Source organism: Branchiostoma belcheri, unplaced genomic scaffold (genome assembly GCF_001625305.1).
Source record: "Branchiostoma belcheri isolate BF01 breed outbred unplaced genomic scaffold, Haploidv18h27 scaffold35, whole genome shotgun sequence".
Classification (NCBI taxonomy): Eukaryota; Metazoa; Chordata; class Leptocardii; order Amphioxiformes; family Branchiostomatidae; genus Branchiostoma; species Branchiostoma belcheri.
The window spans coordinates 568595-590105 of NW_017803965.1; the positions used below are offsets into that span (position 1 = coordinate 568595).

Sequence of the window (21511 nt, forward strand, 5' to 3'; positions counted from 1 at the left end):
AGGCCACACCAATTTAATTTGTTGGTTCTCAGATTCGCCTCTTCGTTTTTTTCTGTATTTGACAAAAAAAAAAAAATTGAATTCTGGTCCTGAATCAACTGAAAAATGCTCATGTTTTGCCCCCAACAGTTGAGGAAAGTCCTTTTCTTCCTAGTTGTTACAGTTTTCCCATCTATCATTGCAGTGGTTTTATTAAAAGTTCAAAATTCAATGTTTAAATTTTAACCCAGCCTTTTGTGTTGACTTCATGGCTCATTTTGTAGCATTTAACCCTATAATAGGATGCCTAGAGCTGTTTTTTTTTTTTCGCCCTGTCGCTTCATATTTTTTCTGAAAAAATCCGAGAACCAACAAATTAAATTGGTGTGGCCTAACTAGTAGATATCATATGTGCAAATTGTGGTACACATGTGTATCTATATTTGACAAGATGTTTTAATTTTTATACAAAGGTACAGAGATGCAAAATTTATCCATGATTCCAATACTAATACACCTGTAGTTCAATTTGCTGTCATACTCAATATGGGAATTGCCTAACGTGCAATTTCCATTGTTTGATGCCTAACACTACATATAATAGCTCTATTACTTTGCTGATTACCTCCACATCTAACCCATACATGTAAATTATTCTGATTTATTACTTCATGAATATCAAATTCCACACAGGGAAAATATTGTGATAAGCCTTTATGAAAATGTAACAACTTTCGTAAATGGCTTCAAGCATAAAAGTCAAAAAGGGTAAATATGAAATAAAGTTTACATTTTACCATAATAGTTTGCATTCATTTTTCAAAACTGCCTTGAATTACCAGTAGCTTTCTGTTAATACACTATACCGGTAGCTTTTTCTCACTGCAAATAGAAGCATTTAAACCTCAGCATACTTACTAAACTGCCAGGCATTACAAGAACTCATGGTTCTTCAATACTCAGTCAATACATACATTTCTGCAGTGTAATGGAACTGCAGTAGAACAGTGCCATTACTGATGTAGTTTGCCCCAGTAAAAGTCATTCCTCCTCATTACATGACATTACCCGACCTACAATCACCATCACCAAGGTCATGTCACAATGCATTGGTGATGCAATGCAACAACAGGGCTTGAAATTCATTTTTGGGAATAGGTGCACTAGTGCACCCAACCTAAAAACTTGGGTACACACAAAATTTTTTGGGTGCACCATATGTAAGATATTTAGTAGAGTGCAAAAAGTACTACTACATTTTATTATTTTTCTTTCACTTAAAATTTAAGAATATGCTGTACTACTTACTATACATTTAAAAACATCTTTACATTATAACTAGTATGTAAACCTATGAAAATATTTTGGTGCACTGGTGCACCCACAGAAAAAAATTGGGTGCACTGCTCCAAATTTGGGTGCACTAAGTCACTAAGGTGCACATGCACCAGCATTTTGAGCCCTGAACAACCAACCTGAACACTCCTGTAATTTTACTAACCCCATTGTCAGTTACCCAGTAAGATTGAGATCAAAAAGGAATAGCCAAACCCACTAGATGCTCTTTTTTAATATCAAACAGGATGTACAAAAATATATTTCAGTCAATGTGTGGCCTTGGCTAAAGACAATGATGGCACAATATAACATAAATCAAATGGCGCCATTTTGTTTGGACACTCTTGAAATTCTCGTCATCCTTGGAAAGTTATTAGTTCCTACGTTTCCGATTTCCGCTCTGTGGCTTGTGTTATTCCCACAATGTCCACGGGGTCTTGCCTCCAGTGACCAGCGATAAAAATATGATGAAAGTGAAATGCGATAGTCTGCGTAGTTCACAGCGGGGAATACCATAGCTGCAATACTAGGTCACGTACAGTTGTAATATAATAGGACTAACTTTTGACATCCATATCCATTTAATTTTCCAGTGAAACCATTTACAGGGAGATGGTCTACCAGCAAATTTGATTTCTTTGAAACAAATCAAATCTCCAAGTTTAAGTGGTCTTGAAGTCCACTTGTAACCTTATATACCGCAGGCTAGCTATATGTTATGTTTATCAATGACTCTTATTTGACATCGCTCTTGCATCATTTCCTGCGGGCTGAATGACATAATTCTGTTACGATTTTAAAGACTTTTTCCCCTAAGACTCTTTCTCCAGACAGAATTATTTTTAACGCAGCTCATTCCTTTGTCCATCTTTGGAGACAAAATTTGTTGTTACAAGATAATAATTACAGTTGTATTTCTTCTCCCTTGATAAAAATGTCTGTTTACCATGCATAGTTCCCTAGGTGATTGGCCAATGTGAGAGTACAAGCTATAGTATGCCAGAGCTATTGGAGGCCAAGACTGTATATGGAGAAGGGTTCAAGGTATAGATATCATTAGTGAACCATTGCCAATGACGGGGCACTTGGGTTACAGAGCCTTGTCAGTTGAGGATATTTCTTGAACAGATGAAACCACAGACAATGTAAAATAATCCCTGTATGTGTCTGCCCTCTCCCCCATTGAATTTGAACTTGATTGTGCTAAATACAGGGGAGGACACCTACCAAAATTAGACACAACCGGTAGTTTTTGTTTGACACGATTTTTACCTTCCATCCATCTTTCAAAAACCTTGCTGGAATACTATGACATGCCTGTAGCCAGGGGGGGTTTGGACGAACCCCCCCACAAGGCCCAAAGGTCCACTTTTTGGTCCACTTTTCATCTAAAGGTCCAAGATTTTTCTTTTAAAGATGGACTGATTCGTGTCACCAGTGAGGCTGGAATCGTAGGAAAACTGCTCACTTTGTCATTGAAAAAAGTTATCTCTGATTTTTTCTTTGAAATCCTCTAAAAACTGCAGGAAATGCCATTTCAGAAGGTTCATTTTTCAAAATTGCCTCCGGACCCCCCTAGCACTAGGAACCTCGCACCTTCAGCGCTCGCTGGTCCCTCAGTGGGAAGAACCCCGCCCCTTCAAAATCCTGGCTACGGGCATGTATGAACCAAGAAACTGTTATTTGCAACTGCAAACAAATAAACATGGTGGCCTCTAGTGCATTTGTCTTAGTTTTGGCCTTTGCTTCCATATTTTTTAGAATTTTCTAAATTAGCAAGAATTGAGCAACTTTTTCTACTAAACAGTCGGAAGGCAGCCTCCAGTTTTATGTGTACTTCAAGTTTTCTTCCCAGGGGTAAAATTAGGTCAAGCATAAGGCTCTGCCTGACCAAACAATTGTTGTGTTTGTGAAATAGCTGTGGAAATGTTTACTGATGCAGGCACTTGTTTTACTAGTATTGAATTTCAGCAGTTAGAGCTTCACAAGAGTCGCTGTATACTAGTATATGTAGACAGTTACAGAATGCATTACAACATGTAAGAAGCAGACTTACCCATGGGGTGCTTTCTATGATACACTGAATTAAAGAAATAAACTTAGGCCACACCAATTTAATTTCTTGGTTAACGGATTTTTCTAGAAAAATAATGGAGCGGGCGGGCGAAAAAAATAAAAAAAATAAAAACAGGCCTAGGCATCCTATTTTGGCCCAAAATGGTACGATAGGAGCCATGAAGTCAACACACCAGGCTGGTTCAAAATTTAAACAATGAATTTTGAACTTTTAATGATACCATTCCATTGAAAGATGGAATAACTGTAACAACTAGGATGAAAAGGACTGTTTTCAACTGTTCAGGGCAAAATATGAGCATTTTGCAGTTGATTCTGGATTTTTATTTTTATTTGCAAATCAGAAAAAAATGAAGCGGCGAATCCGTCAATCAAGAAATTAAATTGGTGTGGCCTTAGAACTCATATTTCTGAATCAAAGCAAATGTCGCAAAAGGCCAGAAAGTACCACTGACTGTTTTGATAGATAACTTTATATCTTTTTCTGCTGCTAATGCACACCAAAGGAAGCCATAGTACATGTATTGCCAAAGAATATGTTTCAGAAATACATTCAGCTGTCTTTGTGTTTAAACTTTGTTTGGCTTCCAAAGAAATTATTGATTTAGTAACTGCTGCTCTTCCATTGTACCAAAACTCTGGCAAAAATGCTACAACGGTTTTTGGTTTGAAACCTAAAATAGTATATACATTGTACCTACATTGTATCTCTCTGACGTAACAAATGCATAGGTTATCAAAACAAATTCTTGTGATGATTGCGGTATAAAGGTAGGTTTCATCCACGATTGTGTCTGACAGAGGTCACAGTGCAATGCTCTCAACAGACCGTGCTTACGCAAGTCGGTGGCGTGACAACACCTGTGCTGGACCTGAATAATTAATGACTTGTTGTTTTGGAAGCTCTTTGTGTTCCGCTCAGAAGGCCGTACCTGGTACAACCGGCTTAAACCGACATAACGAACGCCACCCGAGGGCGTTGCGGGGGACAATCGAATACCTGTGTGAATCAGGGGTCAAGAAGACCTTATTGTGATTGTTTCTTTTGGAAAACACCTACTAGCTGAACCAATTCAGAAAACAAGTCTTGGTACATCGTACTTTTGGAATACGAAAAATTGAGAATTTCGTGACCTAAGCTTACCTATAGTGTTACACTGACTTTAGATTAATGAAAACGTCAAATTTCATTCACTAATGGGGACCATCACAGTACAAAATATGTGATTTTCCCACTATGCCCTAACGGGTCTAAATATCATCAGGAAGCTATTTTGTCACACCTGTTGTTCTATCACATGTAATTGTACATGTATTCTTTTAGAAATGTACATTTGTGTATAGCCATGTTACAAGCACTTACATGTGAATATGTACCAAGGAGATTTAACTTCCTTGCATGTACATCTTTGTTTGTACCCAAAATGACTGGCTTTAAATCAGTGAATTATAGCATATGGAATGTTTCTTGACTGTATGTAGAATTTTTGAAGATTTCAATAATCCATGTTTCTAATATTGTGGATCCCAATAAAGTCAAGTAATAAAATATTAGAGACAATATACCCCTCCCAGGAAATTACCTTATAAGTCCATATTGCAAACTATTCTGTGTATCAACTTTTTCCCATTTTCCTTTAAAAACCATTGATTAGACGTAATGTTATAGTACATGTAGATGTTAAACACTATCCCTGCTTCCCACATTAAAGGTTGGATTGCTGCCCAAGGGATTAGAATAAGTTCATTGAACCGCAGGGGACAACTGCATTGAATGGATTTATCATATTACCAGGTCCTAGTACCACACATCATGCATTGGAAGGGCAGTTTGTAGCCTGGATGCCAGACCCAAAGCACACTGGACACAAAATATCTCAGTGTGCACACTGAGATATTTTGTGTCCAGTGTGCTTTGGGTCTGGCATCCAGGCTAGGCAGTTTGGGAACAGGCCAACCCAAGTTGGAGTAGAATACTGTGTTGTGTTTAATTTTTTTGTTAAACTGAAATGGATTTTTTTGTAAAACTTAAATAGAATTTTTGTTGTTTACTGAAATAGAAGACTTGGCTCAAATATCATAATCATTACATAATATACTGGACTGAAATATGTGATGTCTGTATCTTGTATGAACTAAGCCTTTGCATGATATAGATAAACGTAAATTTATGTTTATATAATTCATACAAGTTTTGTTTCTTTTTCACCCAAATTTCGGATTTCCAGTACCAGAAACAACTGATGGAGCTGTTGTGGCCTGATCCCATATGATTTGTGACCACACCACTCCAATCACCCCCATGTGGAGGTGTGTTAGTACACCACATATGGAGCTTATGTTTGGTCCCAGGAGAGAGGGGCACTCCTCAACTCAAGTGGACATGAGTTTCAACAGAAATGCTATTTTGAACCTGTCCTCTAAATACTTATCTACATATATTTACATATTAAATTCTGAAGAATATTAATCAATTAATAAAAGTATTTCTGGTAACCATCAGTACTACGATTCAGTACATTGGTTGTAGTGGATGTTAGAAGTTTACCTTTATCTGTTTTTTTAGGATAGAAGGAAAAAACAATCTCTGTTGGTTTCTACAAAATCAGTGAATTCATTCAGTGGCTTATTCTGCTGCTGGAAGTACATAAGTTTTCTATGTATAGCCTCTACTATGGGGCATGTTGTGTTTAACCTCTGTATCCTTTTTAACGTAAAATGTGACTTTTTGACCCTAGTTTATTTTCAAAGTATGTTTGTCAAGACAACATTATCACAACCATATGCTGAATGGTCTGGAGTCAACAGCGATTTATTGACCATGTCAACTTTAAAAGCAGATGGTAGCATGTTACTCCAGGCTTGGTTTGCTTTGTACTGTATGCTGTGATTCAAATTGATTTTTACTTTCTAATACAAATGTATTTTCTACCAAAATTACATCATCAGATATCTCAAAACTGTTGTCAAATAAAAAAGTACTTTTCTTGGAATACATAAATGATTCTGAATTTCCTTTCATAATAATGACATATATACATGCATGGCTGTGCTATCATTTACTTGTAGGGTAAGAAAACAACATAATTCACCCCCAAGCAGTTTTATAGACTCCCTAGTCAATAAAGTTTAATGAGGTAGTAAATAAACTCCACCTTCCTAAAGAAGAAATGTTAGTAAGGCTTGAAACATTTCCCGATAGCTATGATTTGCCTGTTACATGTTATTTGCCTGCTCACAGTCCAGTGTTTTATGTCCCAACAAGGTCTCTTGGTGAACTTGAGTATGTTCGTGTAGCTATTAAAAGTACATTATCTCTTTGGCAGGCAGCTTGGAATACCACACCCCACCACTCAACACAAACAAGGGCTGAGTATCAATGGGCCACTCCATCTATAGGCTGAACTCACTGATTAACAAGCCCACATTGTTAGCTAACACCTAATTGTCAAACAACACAGAGGTTTTGCTGAAAGGCAGCGATGGGTCAAATAACTTTGAGTTGTGTAGGTAAAAAGTGTTTGAGTGGGGGGTTTTGTTGAACAGACTTGAATGTGGATGTTTATTTCAGAGGGTGGTGTGTGGGTGTGTAACAGTGTTCTGAAATGCTGGCTCTTGTTTATATCAAAATGAATAACTTTTCCATGTGTGTAGCATGTATTAGAAGTTTGGCTACTCAAATTTCATTTGTTTCCCATTCCTTCTTTTTCTTCTTAACTCAAATTTGAGATCCCAAATTAAATGTAGAAGTTCTACTGATCTACTGAAACAAAGGGTACACAAATGAAGACCTTTCCTGGTTTTGTTAATACTTTGCCATATGGTCTACACGTGTCTAATGTGCTAGTGGTGGTGCTTACAGTATTTTAACTAATTTTTGCTTCAGGGACAGTTCGGCAAATTTTATCTTTACTTACTGAGTTAGTCTAAAACCATGTTAACTAGTACTTTCATAGTTAACTCATATGCCAACAGAATAGAATCCATTCTACCTTAATGTCCTCTGTATAACACACCACACGTTGGAACTCATACACCATACTAATGAATTGATCCATTAGGAAAACACATTACTCTGACTGAATACACAAAGTGTACCGGTAATGTTCTCAAACTATGAAAGGACTGTTCGGGCAAAATCTGTACCAATCTAGTCCCTTTCGTATACTCTTTACTCGTCATTAGGGCTCTCAACTACCTGTCCTTCTATCTGGGAGATTGCCACTTGTGGCAGACATAAAGATTGAACCATTCTGTCCCCATTGACAAAAATCAACACTTTTATTCTTATCTTATTATTACCGGTATATAACAGTCAGCAGTGACACAAAATTTTTGCAAAAATTCCGAAGAAGCCATTTGAAATTTGCCTCAAAAAGTGTGCAAAGTTGTGTTTCAGGGGTTTCAAATCTAAAAATTTCCCACGACAGCAAACCCCACTCCACCCATGTTATGTGTCCTTTTACCTGCAAGGTAACATGCATGAAGTGTAAGCTGATACATCTGTTTCTGCAGACATAGCTCATACCCACCCAAGCATATCACAAGCAAACTTCTTCAAGGTTGTTCACCTTCTAAAGAGTCATTAACTCTGTAAACATGGCCTTTCTATATCCAAGGTTTTTTCTACACCTTGCAATCTTACACATATTAAGCATATTAGTGCAAACACGGTATCTTGTATGTGAAAACAAAAATATGCAGATGAAAGCTCCCCTGGAACAAGGCAATGTTTACTAAGCAATAACTTCGTGAGTTTGCATTGAAGAGCATTTTTAAAACGTCCCATTTGTCTTTCACGCGAGCCCATGTCTTAATAAAGGAAATATTAGTAATCATATATTTACATAATTTTTATGTTTCTGAGTTTTGCTGTCTTATATTTGCTGACTTACACCTTCAGATTTTAGGTATTTATGTTGGCCCTGCATTTGAGCAATAGTAACAAGTTTTCTTTTACAAGGGAATGGGTATAAATGTACTGGTAAATAAGATGTTAAATCGATGAATTGTCACATGCACAAATAGCCCAAACTCACTCAAGCATGCCTACAATAAACCTTTTGCATTACACTGCATTTTTATTGGGAATTACTATTTCAATATTATAAGTTTGAATCTGATTTATTATTAAGCAGAAAATGTGACATGAATACAAATAGTTGGATTACTGATGATATTGAAATATTTACTTTTGCAAGTCATTACAAAAATATTCTCAGAGAATTGTTGCAAATTAGCCATGAAAGGACCTAAGTTACTTTACAATGTTGTTATAAAACCTAGGATGACAGGAAAAACATTATTGAATTGATTTACTCTGTATGGCTTTCTTTTTTCCCTCTTAACATGGTTCAAAAGTTAAGTACCCAGCTCAGAAAAACCTGTTTTAGAATAACAGAATTCAACAAAAACCGTTACAAAGTATACAAGAGTAAAAACTTCCATAAAAAAAAGCATAAGCATTCATTTCTCTGGATCACAAGAATTTAGCTCGAGGTTAGGCTGAAAACATGATACAGCGATGTTTCAGACAATACCGTGTTTACCAGTAAACCTGGCATCTCATTTGCAAACGTAATTGGACCCCTGCCACAAAAAGGAAGGCTGCCCCCAGGTATGCCTAATCATCCCGTGCCAGTAGGTACACAATGGTACAACAGGATGGGTCATGGATTTGCATAATAACCAGGTGGATGAGTCAACTTTGTCCGCCATTTTTTTCCTGACAGTTACGACTGTAAAAAAACGTAGTAACTTTTCAAAAAACTGGTTTTCGAGACACGATTTTATTATTTCGAGGGACGGTGTATTGGTGACAGGAAAGGCTAAAAGTGGTTCTGAGTTTACAAAGGATGTAGATTCCTTCTCAGACCTCTTAAAAACATACCTGTTCACGTTTTACCTGTGCTGTACCAAATTTTCACCTTTTAAAAACATGAAGAACACTATGCATTTGGTACTGTTGTTTAGTAAGTACAGCCCTTGCATAAGCTGTAGGTATTATCTAGGCATGAATTCAAACTAAGCTGTTTCTTAATGAAAAGATGCAATTGTCTTGCACCACCACACCTAATTACCTGAGAACGGATCATGCCAAACCGTATAGGGTAGGGGTTGGACTTAAGTGTTTCTTTAGTTTGATTGGTTAGAACCCATAAGAACTTTCTATGTAAAACTACGTTAATTTTTTAATAACGCAATCATTTTTAAGGCTGAAAACGTTCAAAATATTACTAAAATCTGTTGAAAACTTACTTTTGATTTTTTTACGGCACCCCTTTGAACGATGGACCCGTTCAGTTTGTGGCGCTCTCGACTCAAAACATGTAAACTACAGTAAATTCCAAGCCAAAATGCGCAGGCATGCGTCCAAATTCTATCATTAAAATCAAGCAAAACTGCCATGTGCGTCAGAAAATCCGCCGTCGGGTGGAATTTTCCGCGATATTCGATAAAATCCTGTCCGGTGTCGCGGTTTGAAATCACAAGACTGACACGGTAGACAACGTGTTTTTGGAAACAAGCCCAAAGGGTGTGTGAGATATTGGATTTCAAAATAATACATGAACCATTCACATTAACGATTACGATCAAATTCTCTAAAAATATCCTTAGACATTAAGAAGAAGATGTTACAAGGAAAAAACAACATGAAAAGGAAGATTTCAAAACATATAGCCTAAGGGTGTAGCGACTTTTCATGGTTGAAAGCGCTTCACTGAGTTGAACCTCCCTAGCCTAACACCAGCTGATACCGCCTGCCACAAAAACCCTCCCGTTTTCTCTAAAACATGTAGAAATTCCTACTTACGTGCACGAGCAACGCTTGTAAGGCCGACTACGAGTAACCACACGGCTCCTTGCATGGTTGCTGCTGAGAAAAGCTGACGGAAACCACAGAAGAGCACAGACACCTTGCCTCCACTACCGCGTCTTACTTGTAAAGTGTTTCGCATCAATACACACAAAGAATGGCCACGCCCACCTGTCAATCAAGCACGCCAATCAAACCTGTAGGGGCAGGACTAGTGTCGTTCCCAACATCTTATGATTTATCTGACTCTACAGCGAATAACCGACAGATTAAACATTTTCACACCGAAAATCATAACTAGTAACGTTATATGATTAGTTTGTATTGTTTATCAAGTTTCATTTTAATATTTGACCCGAAATGTGAGGATTTTTGGGAGGGAATCCTGGGACTGAGAACAGCAGAATCTTAGCCACGATTGGCTGATTTTTTTCCATGTCAGGGGTCAAACAGATGGCGCGGGAAGGTGTGTTCAAAGTAGCAATAATTCTAGATTTTTTAGCAATTTTGTTGTTAATTCGTTGTTATTGCCGGAAATTATAAGATGATGCGCTAGCGTTTGTTATTCATGTTGATCGCAACAATGATTTAGCGGCCAGGATCACAACGCCAACCCGTAAATACCGGGCTTGTTTTGTAAGGGGGAGGGGCGGAAACTTCCTGGTCTTGAAAATTGTTACTAAGTACCTTCAGTTGTTTATTACGGTAATTAGCGCCCATGTGGTTTACAGGTAGCTAGATAAACACTGAAAACTGTGACTTAAAAACCATACTCAGATACATATGGGCTGGTGGTTATACATGTAGTTTCCCCTTTCTACCTAACGTTATGCATATTGTTTGGGTTGTTCTTTTTTTTTCGTTGCAAGATCAAATGTAGCTGTAGTGATGCATTGAGTCTTTTTGAAATGCATTAGTCCTATCACTAACTTACATGTGTTAGCGGTTAACTCATAAACGTAATTCATGGGACTGTCATCACAGTTGTACCAGTAATACCAGCAGTAGCTTGTGGTAAAAAGATTGCGTAAAACTTCCCTTCCAAAGATTTCATGTAGTGTAGAGTACCAAAAGCAAAGTTCCCTTTACTACGTAGGCAATTCAAAAGTTACAGCAGTCACTTTTTTTATGTATAACAGGCCAGTAATGAGATACAGTGAGGTCAAAAGGTAGTCTTCAAGCCTAAGGGTGTTGTCTTTTCAGGTGTCCTGAGTGGTCCGACAGGTTTTGCCAGGTGATGTCATCTACAGGTGTGTAAATAGGTGTCAGGTGATCCAAAGCTTCAAGCAGACGTATGGCTTTAGCCATTTCTTTGTCTTGTTTGCAGTCTTCTTTTTTTGTTGGCTCATTTGGATATTTTGAGTTTTGTGGGTTTCTAGGTGGCTTATGAAAGATGTACGTGTATACACAAGAACAAAAAGATAGTAGTCTGCCTATGGACCAAGAAGTCATGAGTTCTAATCCCAGCTGTGTCGCTCATCTGACAAGCACACTACTAGAATTGCCCGCAGATCATAGGATGAGACATTAGGCCATGCCCCATTGTTTATTGTACATGTACGAAAAGAGCTGGCAGAATTTCTCTGGTACAATAAATCTGTATATACTGTACATATCATGATGCTGATTCACACATTAAAGGAATACATACATGCATATATTTTCTAATCCAGGTCCAGTGTAGCGAAGGAAAATCTACACAGCACTTGAATAGACAAATATGAGTTCTACCAGTCCAACAGTTACAGAGTTGACTCCATTGGCATGTTTGGATCCCCAAAATAAAGGTACAGTTTCTACACTTGACATTTTCTGGAAAAAGAATGTGTATCTATATTCTCTTCTATACTTGTTTCCTCATGATCAGCATCATAATAGGTAGTGGGAGCAAAAGAACATTTTCTTAATTATTAAGACGGGGAACAACAGATGCTAAACTGAATACACCGTAGTGAGTGTGAGTGTGTTTTTTTTTTGGTTTAATTGACTTCTGCTTGGTAACAAAGCTCGGTATTATATCACAAGATGATTTTTTTGTAGGTGTAAGAATTGCTCTCATTGTGCTGAACCAGCCCCAGTCACTAGATGTCCTCGCTGTGCTGTGGACTAAAGGTTAGTTGATTTAATATGCATGTACAGTACTAGTAATAGGCATTGGATGATAAAATCTGTATGTTGCACAAAATATGGTTTCTGCTTGCCTATTTGTGATACAGCTACCATATTTTGCATTAGGCTAGTACATGTTATGATATATCAAAATTTACAGGAATGCCAAAAAACAGGCCCTCTGTTACTATACCCATTGTGAACGTCCTTTTAGGCCACACCAATTTAATTTCTTGGTTAACGGATTCGCCCCTTGGTTTTTTCTGATTTGAAAATAAAAATTCAGAATCAACTGCAAAATGCTCATATTTTGCCCTGAACAGTTGAAAACAGTCCTTTTCTTCCTAGTTGTTACAGTTTTTCCATCTTTCAATACAATGGTATCATTAAAAGTTCAAAATTCATTGTTTAAATTTAGAACCAGTCTGGTGTGTTGACTTCATGGCTCCTATCGTACCATTTTGGGCCATAATAGGATCCCTAGGCCTGTTTTTATTTTTATTTTTTTTCGCCCGCCCGCTCCATTATTATTCTAGAAAAATCCGTTAACCAAGAAATTAAATTGGTGTGGCCTTATCTTAAACATGCAGAAGACTTTGGCATATTGTAGATATGAACATCTGGGTTTCTGTTCTAGCTTGTATTTGGACTTTAGGCTGCAGGAATGTTATATCTTAGTTGACACAAGTTTAACCTCTGTTGTGGCAGCTGTTCTGAAAGCAGTTACAGATGGAGGGGTGAACAGACTGTATGACGCCACAAGAAACAACCCAGAAAGGTATTTTTTCAAGTCTTTCTTATCTGAACCATTATGCAGAGAACAGTGGTTTAGAGAGAAAGATGTAATCAGAGAGACATTGGATTTTATGGTAATCATTTATTAGAGCTTCCAGAAAGAGAAATTACTGTACTTTATAATTTATTTGTGACACCAAAAAGCAAACCTTACAACAGGATATAAACCTCCCTGATTTGCAGAAATTAAATTTTAAAGGTAATACTGTATACAAAAGCAGAAAAAAACATATCTTTTCCCCCAAAATGAAGGGTGAATTATATATTTTTTCTACATACATTTGTACATGTAAAAAATGGCTTCTTTTTGAGTTACGAGTGGTGAAAGTCTCTAAAGGTATTTTTTCACAGTTGGATTCCAGACCTTATTACAGGAGATTTTGACTCTGCATCATCTGAGAACTTACAATACTACAAGGACAAGGTATGATTATGTTGTACGAATATATCAGATAATACTATTTGTTTTGGCATGTTTGTATAGAGAGAAATAAATGTTTTACTGAAATCTTTTGTCAAAAACTCATGCTGAACTAAACAGTATAATGAAAACATTTGCAATATAATGCAGTATAATGCAAACAATTGTTAAAGAATCATTTTTGCTAATAGTACATGAAGTTCTTGACTACGATTTAAAAAAAAAATTTCTCCAGGGCAGTGAAGTAATTTGTACACCAGACCAAGATCACACAGACTTCACAAAGTGTCTTCAACTTGTCGTTCAAAGAATGCAAGAAAGAAACATACAGGTAATAGAGGTACTTCTATATTCTCAACTTACAAGCTATCTAAAACTATCTCAAAAGTATATTACATGTATATGAAATATCACACTTCAATAAATTCTATGGATGGTTGCCATTTGAAGATTATGATATTCAAAACCATTTTGAAAGATTTAAGTATAGATATTATAGAAAAATATCTTATTTATTTACAATATGATCAACTAAGCCATAGGAAGATGTGTTTTACCATGGAGGTACATTTATACTTTTAGATACCTTGGCTCCATGATGGCCTCTAGCAGTAACGACCTTAAGAAACGCAGAGCTTTGGCATGGGTTGCTTTCTGGAAACTAGAGCATCTCTGGAGGAGTGAGTGCATCCCAACTGCCACTAAAGTAAAGCTCTTTAAAGCCTCATGTGTATCAGTGTTGTCCTATGGTTGTGAGTCTTGGGTAATCACGAAGGACATGGAGAACAAAATCAACTCCTTTGCTACTTCGTGTTACCGTATTATGCTGAACATCAAAAGGCGTGACCGGGTAACAAACGACAGCATTTACAACTTGACCCAAACTAGTCCGCTGATTCAGCATGTGCGTCGGAGACAGCTGAACTTTCTGGGACACATCCTGCGCATGTCTGAGGATGAACCTGTTAGACTGTACGCCCTCTACGTGCCCTCTCATGGCAGACGCAGGCGAGGCCGACAGCCTACCTCCTACTTCAAGTATGTCCAGCGACTACTGGGAGATGAGCACAACCAACTAACAGAGAAGCAGATCGCCAACCTTGCTAGCGACAAGGGGCAGTGGAGGGACCTTGCAGTCGCCTGCGCAGCAGCCGACCGATGATGATGACATTTATGGTTGTTTCTTTATACGAGAGAGACTCCTATTGACTAGATTTAGAACTACACCCCCAAATTGTCTAATAAAGTACTTAGTATGCTTTCCAAAGGTCCCACTCTATGCAGAGCATAGGGGCGACACACAGTTAAGCAAGGCACTACAGCAGGGGGCTAGTCCATTGGTAGTGCTGTGTGTTTGACCTTCCCGCACACTTTCTCCTATGTGCTGAGTGCTAAGCAGAGAAAGAATTGTGTACCATTTTTAAAGTCTTTGGTATGACCCGGTTGGGGTTTGAACTCACGACCTCCCGGTTTCAAAGCGAGCACCAATTGAGCTATTGCACTGGTCTATGCTTTCCAGGTGGACTATATTGTCTCTGTGGGGGCATTTGGAGGCAGGATGGACCAAGTCATGGCCAACATCAACACTCTGTATGAAGCTCGCTCCCTCACAAGTATTCCTGTCATTCTACTGGATGAAGTGTCCATGGCTTTTTTGTTGTCTCCAGTAAGTCATCTTTATTGCATTCATTATAACGTGCTGTAGTTGTTGTGAGCATTATGCATTACCGGTACTAACTCTCGGTGCTACACACGTATTGGTCTCAAAATACCACCCGCATATGCAGGATATTGCAGCTGTGTAGGTATTTCTGATGTCTACCTGCAACTAACTTGCACTGGGGATATGTAGGTTTAGTGCAACCAGCATTGTTGAATCCTTTACATGGACCATGTATCAACTACAAGAGTATTTTCCAGCCTTTCAGATACATGTAGAAAGTTAGGATAAAATGTTTTTTTTACAAAGTGGTTCCTTCTTAAGTTCTTATATGTAGAATGTGCATGTACTTGAAAACTACCATGTTAAATATATTCAGTACTTTGTTGTTATTGTTGCAGATAGTTACGAGAAATGCTGTATTTTTTTCACCAGAAAAGGCTTAAAACATGAAGTTACTATAGTGGTTTTCATGCTTGTTCTGCCCCAGGGTAAGACATTACTGCATGTGCAGACCGGTGGGGAGGGGGAGTGGTGTGGACTGGTGCCTGTAGGTGGAACATGCCCACATGTCACCACAACAGGGCTCAAATGGAACCTAAGTAAGTACAATGTATAGCCTAACACCCAGCCTCTTTGAAGGCATCCAGTGTAATTCTAGCTGTGAGATGCCTCACAGTTTGCTTTTGGGCTATTTCAAAGGCAAGTATGAACTGATGCTGAAAATGTGCTAAGAAATTGCAGTAATTGTCAATATTAGACAGATTTCCTCATCCAGAATATTTTTTTTTTTCATTTCGTCACCTTGAAATTGCATTGAATGCCTTTAAGGCCGCACCAATTTAATTCAGTAGTTCTTGGATTTGAAAAAAACCCTGCCGAACAGAAATATCAATGTGAAAACCGAGGGGGGTATGTACATCAAACATTAGTCTCATACATTATAAATTTTACCTGTGAAGCATTCATTGTTTGTTTCACTTTTCTCTAGATGATCAAGCCCTGAAGTTTGGTGAACTCATCAGCACATCCAACACATTTGACCAATCAGCAGCTGGCCTGGTTACCGTGGAAACCAACGACCCTCTGCTCTGGACAATGGGGGTGAATGTCCAGAGGTCATAGAAGCAACAAATTAGCACCATGCAATACTCTATATTTTATGAATGTACAAATGTAATATCTTTTATAAGAAGCAATGGGACTGATGATGATATTCTTAGCAATATTTTTTCCCTCCCATGATCTTACATCTAAGATGTCTGGTGCACTATCTAAATTCAAAGAAAAAAGGGCACTTTAACAAGGAGTTTCGGAAAAGAGAGACAAGAAATTAGCTGTCCCAAACTTGGCCGTGCACAAACCAGGACGACCAAAAGTTTCAAAAGAATAAAGATTTTCAAAGGTACTAGGCACTACAATCGTGTTCCCATTTTGGGGCCTTGGCCAAACAGCATGCTGCCCCGAGGGCTAAGCACAAGGCAATTGTGATTTCTGCTCTGTATGTATATGTAGTCATTGCAGTTCTTACAGTAGTTGATAGGGGTCACTGCTGAGCAGTCAGGCTCTGAATCTGCTTTTGGTTCTTACATCTCAATTTTACATGGACAATAAAGATTATTTCCCTGTTACAATTTATCTTAACATCTTGTTACCTATTTTTGGTGTTGTTGATATTTGTATAACTATGTTGTGACAAGCTGATTTTTGTGTCAAACATAACTAGCCTGTACCTGGCTTCAGGAGTAGCTGGAAAGAATAGAAACTGGCCAATACTGAAATAAACAGGTAACATCATACCAGGGGACTTTTACCTTTAGCAGACCCAACTCCCCTGGCATGATATCTATTTGGCCAATTTCTCCTCTTTCCAGTCACTTCTGAAGACTGGCAGAGGCTAAAACGTACATGTAACTACATGTACATACATTCTGAATTATTCCCAACCTTCTCTTTCAACTCACTCATCATGCAGCTAACCAGTAATGAAGACTAAACCATGATCACATTTTGGAAATTTAATAGAAAAGTGATTATGAGGGAAAGTCTCCATTAGAAATTTCATGTGCAGGGCTACAACGCTTTCATACGCACAGAAATGATCATGCTCTTTTCAAAAGTACAGCATTATCTCTGATAGTCGTTGATTGGTACATAGCAATGGGCACCAGCTTCAATAACCAACACACAAACATACAAGCGTTGTTGGCTTTGAAACTTTAAAGACCTGTACAATATTGGTAGCCTTCATACAGATGTGAAATATTTTAAGAAAGTAATAATCAGACCTGTTTAAATCTTCCCAGAAATGTCAAGAAAAATCAAACATAGCACCTGGTTGTAATCAGCAAAGCACAAACACAACATGGATGTCATGAGAGAGTGTCTACTTTATACAGTGACAGTAAAGGCATGGAGGATTCCCTGCAAATATTTAAACAGGTGACCAATACTTTCCTGCACGATTGAAGGACTATCATAACTTCACAGTCGAAAGAAAGCACGTGGAGAACTTTTCCCTTCGTACAGACTTGGAAACGGCTACTTTCACGTGAGATAGCTACAGAAGGAATTCCACTTTGGAATGTAGAAAAATCACACATGAAGAACTTCTTTCTCTTCGGAAGATGGCTTTCGTTTGCCGTCTTTATGACAGGGTTTACTTCATAGGGTAATAATCTGAGAAAAACAACAGCACCTAGCGATGAAGTTTGCTGTCCTGACAACAAAAGGCCAATAAACATCTTCCATCTTGCATTTCTAGAACTATTTACATCATCTTCTTCAAAAATTTGCAGTCAAGCTGAATTATCTACAAACTTGCAAAATACAGGATCTAAAACTACTGGTACATACATAACACAAACAGAATCCAACATCTACACTACGTTTTTTGATGCAGCAGCAAAATAGAGAAAAATTTAACAACCATTACACACCAAGGAGTTTTCATAATTGGATAGTTACAGCAAGAAATCACCCAAGACAGAATTTGACCTGTTAGATGTTACAATCACGTGATGTCACAAATACATGATCTTCACTCTTGGAGCTGTGCAATTGTCTTCATTTGGGAAAGTTATTATATAAAGATATGTTGCCTTTGGCAAAACAACATCTTTTATACATTGAAAACAACCTAAACAATATGCAGCAGTAGAGATGCTTTCTGATGAACACAATTCTGAAGCACAACTATTCTGTTGAATAACAAGAATTTCCAGACTGTTCTGTTCAGCTCCCTCTAGCAGTCCTGAAGGGTACTACAGATCTAAGTCTCGTGGTTATTGCTTTAAGAAATCAACACAACAGGCAAATAGAGAAGAGTTCCTTATCATAGTTGCCTTACCGCCTACTCTATCATACAAAAATCCATATTTTCCTGAAAGCACATATTTTTACCAAAATGCTGCTATTAAAGAGATACAACAAATCCGTACTCCAAAACCTTTTACACCGAGTGATGCTGACAATAATTCTTGCTTGTGGAGGGTTACGTGTGGGCACCGAGGTTATATACATTTGTACAGGAAACCGGTAAGCCACACTCCTCCCCTCCCAAACAGTACAAAAATAAAACTTCTGCTCCTCCACTTCTTACAGCCTAATCATAAGTGGTAATTTTCACAAAATCACTGGCAAGGAGTACAGGCTAAATTTTGGCAGTTAGAAGAAAGTGATAAAAAAAGAGAAAGTGCAACGGAACAAAATCCTTTTACAGAATTCACGATCTAACACATACTCTGATCAAAATCTGTTTAAAAACGTTAAAAATCAAGCAATCCTTCTAAAACACACCAAACCTTACACCATCCTCTTCAAATGTGACTTAAACTATAGCAAAACATCATGCAGTATAACTGGTCAAAGTAAAGACAGCTGTATACTTTTGCAGGATCGAACAGTAACATCTAAGCAGTAAAGAACATATGTTCAGTTATAACGTGGGGTGTTGATCATATACAGTTGCCTGAGAGTTGAGTAGGCACATGTTTACACACACTTCAATAGCAATCCTTGAAAAGTCATCACAGGAAATCTCAAATGTGATGAGGTCAGCTTTCTTTACTTCAACCAGTTATCACCAGCAAACACATCACTTAACAGTCTTCAATCACAATCAACACTTAAGTCAGTGCTCTGTTTTAAGTCTTGATCTAGAAATTACACAAAACTATGCATGACGAGCTAATATGGAAAGTATGAGTCTACTGATTTAAGAATGGCTGCCCCCCCTCCCTCATGTATTAGCTGGAGGAATGTGAGATGATACAAAGAGCAGGAATGTGTAGAGACAAAAGCAGATAAGGCAGCCCATTGAAACAAACACATCTGTATGTGAGTGGTACAGTGTTCCAAAGTTACTATGAAATTGGTGAGTACACTAAGAGACAGAGCCACTGTCCTAAAGAAAGAAACAAGAGGGGGGGTTTTTGAGAGTTGTTTAAATGAACCACTCCTTGTTCTTCTTGACGGCTGGGTGGTTGGGGTCGCCATTTTGGAGCGCGGTGTCGGCATCTTCTCCATCGCCCTTCTCCTCGTTGGTCTTGTAGTCGCCCTTGTGACGTGCCAGGTAGCGGCCGAGCATGAAGGCAGCGACCAGGATCACAAACACCAGCACAGCAACCACACCTGGTACGCGACACAAACGTTAGCCGTTTTAACAGGTTTTAATGCTTCCTTTGATGCCTACATTACAACTCAAGATATGTCCAATAGCAAATTGAAGCATCATGTAATGATTTCAAATACATGCAGTAATGACGAACGCATACACTACTTTTACTAACTGTACATGCAAGACAATTGTTCTTGGTAACACAATGTAACGACAATTGCAACTTTTACGTCACATAGCAAGCAAAATAATACTTTTGTTGTTTTTAACATTACTCTCTTGAAGCATGACAAATATTTAGAAACTTAAAATATAATCTAGAATAGGCACTACATACATCTTGCTAGTTTATCTTTGATGCAACACATCTTGAATGCTGAACTAAACTTTAAAAAGTTAAAAGAATCTTCCAACAACTTACTTGTACAGTAAATTGGGTTAGTGTCTAGCATTTCAGCATAACTACACAGCAAACATGGCAGCAACTGGTTAGTTTTTAGGATACTTAAAAATTTCACTAAACAACACAGATACAAAGTGTACTGCCAAAAAAGACCCTACCATATCAACCTACCTGAGTGTTTGAAGAACTCTTTGACCAATTCCAACACCAGGGTTAGGTTTACTCAGACACAAAATGCTTTCCGATGTTCAAATATACACAGGTCTGCCTTGATGCCAGGCGCTTGTGTCACAGATTACAGAACACTTTGGTCTGACCACAGCAAAATGTAAACATACAAATTATCAACAGTAAGCGTCACCAATAAATGCAAATGAAGTTTTCACCTACCTTGATGATTTCTGCAACTACCAAACACGAGAAGACTCCACTGTGTACTCACAATGATGGTACATGTACACACAGTCATGCAGACAACACAGACACTCGACAGTGTTTTACCAAAGGGTGGGAGGTAACACTTGGCACCATGGGGTAACAGGCTCAAGAGATAGTAATCTTCAGTAGTTATCCTGACTTTTAAGACATATTACATTTATACAACACAGAACAGCCAGCAAATGTTTATATTTTTCCAGCTACATGTAATAACATACAGATGTCAAAACAAGAATACCTTTACGTACTAGTAAATTTTTGTCTGGGTGGTACATATTCATATTATGATATAGACATAGAGAAACTATGGGAAAGGAATTGTAAACCTGTTGGAAGTTCTGAACCTGTAACTCCACGGTACCAGTTTGGAAGATGGCAAGGTGGTTTAAACGAATACACACGATGTGAACACATTTATATGGAGATACACCACACAACTGAAGGTCTACGAGAAAGACAAACAGCCAACAGCAAAGACAGACAAAGGCAACATTCCATAGACATTTGGTATCTCACAAAGCATATCATCAAAAAGATGAAAACAAGCTTGCAGGAGACAGACGATGATTAAAACACAAAGAGAGCATACCGGGAAGCAATTATCATGCATGCCTAACCATGAAATAGCTCTTCCCTGTCTCTGAATAAAAGAGACTTCATGGCAATTTTCACTACAGGGTGGAAGAAGAATACTTAACTGTACAGTGCTTCCAATATACATGTATCTTTCCTGGTGGTCTTCTTTATTCTGTTTTATTTGCCTTGTTTTCTACTAGACAAACCTTGGACAAACCTTGTAGTTTGAATCAACTAGTGACAGGACATCAACCAAGCTGAGACGTAGAGAAAAAGCCATG

General features: G+C 38.0%; 3 protein-coding genes across 7 annotated transcripts in view; 1 reads left to right on the top strand and 2 right to left on the bottom strand.

Moving 5' to 3' along the window:
• The window catches only part of LOC109475841 (contactin-associated protein-like 2), a 36500-nt gene extending 26134 nt beyond the window's left edge, over positions 1–10366 (bottom strand). For all 3 annotated transcript variants that reach the window (XM_019776641.1, XM_019776640.1, XM_019776639.1), the window contains exon 1: positions 10208–10366. In XM_019776641.1, the coding sequence (XP_019632200.1) occupies positions 10208–10352 (145 nt within the window). In that variant the 5' untranslated portion in view covers positions 10353–10366. The remainder of the gene's footprint in view (positions 1–10207) is intronic.
• A 270-nt stretch (positions 10367–10636) lies between these two features.
• On the top strand, positions 10637–16654 carry LOC109475842 (thiamin pyrophosphokinase 1-like). 3 transcript variants are annotated; one of them, XM_019776642.1, is made up of 10 exons: positions 10637–10676; positions 11414–11460; positions 11884–11997; positions 12251–12322; positions 13025–13097; positions 13466–13538; positions 13771–13866; positions 15055–15201; positions 15686–15797; positions 16187–16654. In XM_019776642.1, the coding sequence occupies exons 3-10, from the start codon at positions 11931–11933 to the stop codon at positions 16318–16320; spliced, it is 774 nt and encodes a 257-aa protein (XP_019632201.1). In that variant the 5' UTR covers positions 10637–10676; positions 11414–11460; positions 11884–11930; the 3' UTR covers positions 16321–16654. The 3 variants fall into 3 exon arrangements, with proteins under 3 accessions (XP_019632201.1, XP_019632203.1, XP_019632202.1); XM_019776644.1 differs by having other exon boundaries at positions 13028–13097; positions 16187–16640; XM_019776643.1 differs by lacking the exon at positions 10637–10676 and adding an exon at positions 10728–10826.
• A 554-nt stretch (positions 16655–17208) lies between these two features.
• LOC109475756 (contactin-5-like) overlaps positions 17209–21511 on the bottom strand; it is a 30712-nt gene continuing 26409 nt past the window's right edge. Inside the window, exon 7 of the mRNA XM_019776517.1 lies at positions 17209–19827. Coding sequence (XP_019632076.1) covers positions 19640–19827 — 188 coding nt within the window. The 3' untranslated portion in view covers positions 17209–19639. The remainder of the gene's footprint in view (positions 19828–21511) is intronic.